The 2,649-nt window shown below is 34.2% G+C and overlaps 1 protein-coding gene across 1 annotated transcript; it reads left to right on the top strand.

Moving 5' to 3' along the window:
• Positions 1-1,049: 1,049 nt before the first annotated feature.
• Positions 1,050-1,985, top strand: LOC124108152 (olfactory receptor 6C2-like). Its single transcript, XM_046466482.1, has one exon. It carries the CDS (start codon positions 1,050-1,052, stop codon positions 1,983-1,985), a length of 936 nt encoding a protein of 311 aa, XP_046322438.1.
• Positions 1,986-2,649: the final 664 nt, after the last annotated feature.

Below are 2,649 nucleotides of genomic sequence, written 5' to 3'. Positions count from 1 at the left end.
GATAAACTTTCATGTAATTCATATATTTAAAAACATGGGGGCAAAACATGATTTCAGTATAATAATGATTGAACGTATGGTAACCAATAAAAGGAAAATAATTATGAACCAGGGCACTGAAGTAGTTAAATTATATTTATTACTCATTGTTAGGTACTTTCATTAATATTTTGTATAATATACTATCACAGAGTACATGTATGAAGAGAAATATTTTATTTTCCATTTTACACTAACAAACTGAGTCACAGTGAAATTAAATCATGCTTGAAGAAATATGTAATAGTTTAAACCTGATATATTTTGGAAGTTGGGATACTAATGCAGTATTTTGGACTGTGCTTCACACTTATAGACATTAAAAGAATTAAAAAATGTGATTTTTATCAGGTATATATTCCAAACCTAACTTATATTATCATCCTATACAATAAATTCAACCTCAAAATACTCTTTCTTATGTACTGCAATAGGAAAGGAGTATTTTAAATAGAAAATTATGAGGAAAAACCAGGGGAATAAGTAAGGAAGTAGTTGTTTACAGAAAACACAAGTGTACTTGACATCCTCAGCCACAGAAGGAGAGCCTATATAATTAACTCTCTGTGTGATATAATTATATTAATAACAAAACTTCAAGGAAACATAAATATGAAAAAGAAAATTTATGGTTCAGCTTTAGGGTTCACAGTATGAATAAGGAAACTTGCTCAATCTCAGAAAACCACTAGTAGTCAAATCTAACTGTTGGGGAAAATAAAATCTGAGATGCAGGTAAAATAAAAAATAAGAACAGAATGCAATAATAAGGAAGCAACCATAACATTTTGTAATTGGTATAGATAATGCAATTTGATTTTTTAATCTACACTGAAATGACCAAAAATATATGATTATAGAACCTATGCTACCAGTGAATGACAATATTTGTAAACAAAATAGTTAAATACATGTGAATGGGTTTTCCAGGTTCTTCCTCTGTGAATTACTATCCTACACAAACATCTCCGAATTTGAAATGCAAATTAAGTAGAAGTCAGGATCCACTTATGAGAAATCACACAATAACTACATTTATCCTGCTGGGACTTACAGATGACCCACAACTGAAGGTCTTGATTTTCATCTTTCTCTTTCTCACCTATGTGCTGAGTATAACTGGGAATCTGGCAATCATCTCCCTCACCTTCCTGGATGCAAGCCTCAAAACTGCCATGTACTTTTTCCTACAAAACTTCTCCTTCTTAGAAATCTCATTCACAACTGCTTGTATTCCCAGATACTTGTACAGCTTATCAACAGGGGATAAGTCCATCACATATAACAGTTGTGCCATTCAGATATTTTTCACTGATCTCTTTGGTGTAACAGAATTTTTTCTCCTCGCCACCATGTCCTGCGACCGATACATAGCTATCTGCAAACCCCTACACTATGTGACCATCATGAACACCAGGGTCTGCAGAAGACTCATCCTTTGTTGCTGGACAGCTGCTTTGTTGGTCATACTCCCACCATTTAGCTTGGTCCTGAATCTGGAATTCTGCAACTCTAATGTTATTGACCATTTTGCCTGTGATGCAGAACCCATCCTAACAATCTCATGCACAGAAACATGGCTCATAGAGCAGATGGTTATAATTTGTGCTGTTTTAACTTTTATTATGACTCTCATATGTGTTGTTCTATCCTATGTATACATCATTATAACTATTCTGCAATTCCCTTCTGCCCAACAAAGGAAAAGGGCATTTTCTACCTGTTCTTCCCATATGATTGTGGTCTCCATAACCTATGGGAGCTGTATCTTCATTTATGTTAAGCCTGCAGCAAAAGACTCAGTGGTTATTAACAAGGGGGTGACAGTCCTTGTTACGTCCATCAGTCCCATGTTGAACCCCTTCATTTACACACTGAGGAACAAGCAAGTAAAACAGGCCTTCAAGGACTCAGTCAAAAGAATTGCATTGTTCTTAAATAAGTAAGGGAATTTTCTAGTGTAAAAGTATTCTATGTGTACTGAAAAGATTGTTGATCTCTAAATATGTGTCTTTGACTTTTTACATCATTCCTTTCCTTGCAAGGAAAGAGTTTCAGGATAAGTGTTCTCAAAAATAAAACCTACTTCCAGGCAACTAAAGGACTTCACATAATAGAAAATCTGAAAGAACCTGCAAAAAAAAAAGAAACAGAGGCAATGCATTCACCGCATATTGGGATTGAGTAATTGTGTTGATAGAATTCCTCAATTCTAATATTTTTATTTATATATGACAGCAGAATGCATTACAATTCTTATTACACATATTGTACACAATTTTTCATGTCTCTGGTTGTATACATAGTATATTCACACCTATTCATGTCTTCATACCTGTACTTTGGATGATAATGTTCCTCACATTCCTCCATCATTTATAAGTCCATGTGCTCTCCCTTCCCATTCAACCCCTCTGCCCTATCTAGAGTTCGTCTATTCCTCCCATGCCCCTATTCCCTATCCAACTATGAATCTGCCTCTTTATATCAAAAAAAAAAAATCAGCATTTGGTTTTTTGGGACTGGCTAACTTCACTTAGCATTATCTTCTCTAACTCCATCCATTTACCTGCAAATTTTATGATATTATTCTCTTTTATTGTAATATTG

This window comes from Marmota monax, unplaced genomic scaffold (genome assembly GCF_021218885.2).
Source record: "Marmota monax isolate L192 unplaced genomic scaffold, Marmota_monax_Labrador192_F-V1.1 WCK01_AAM20220418_F8-fsc00560, whole genome shotgun sequence".
NCBI lineage: Eukaryota > Metazoa > Chordata > Mammalia > Rodentia > Sciuridae > Marmota > Marmota monax.
Note: the sequence above shows the minus strand (reverse complement) of the source record. Positions and strands in the feature narration are given on the sequence as shown.

What these genes read in the sequence shown, in the direction of transcription:
- LOC124108152 (XM_046466482.1), top strand. Translation starts at nt 1,050, where the DNA reads ATGAGAAATCACACAATAACTACATTTATCCTGCTGGGACTTACAGAT.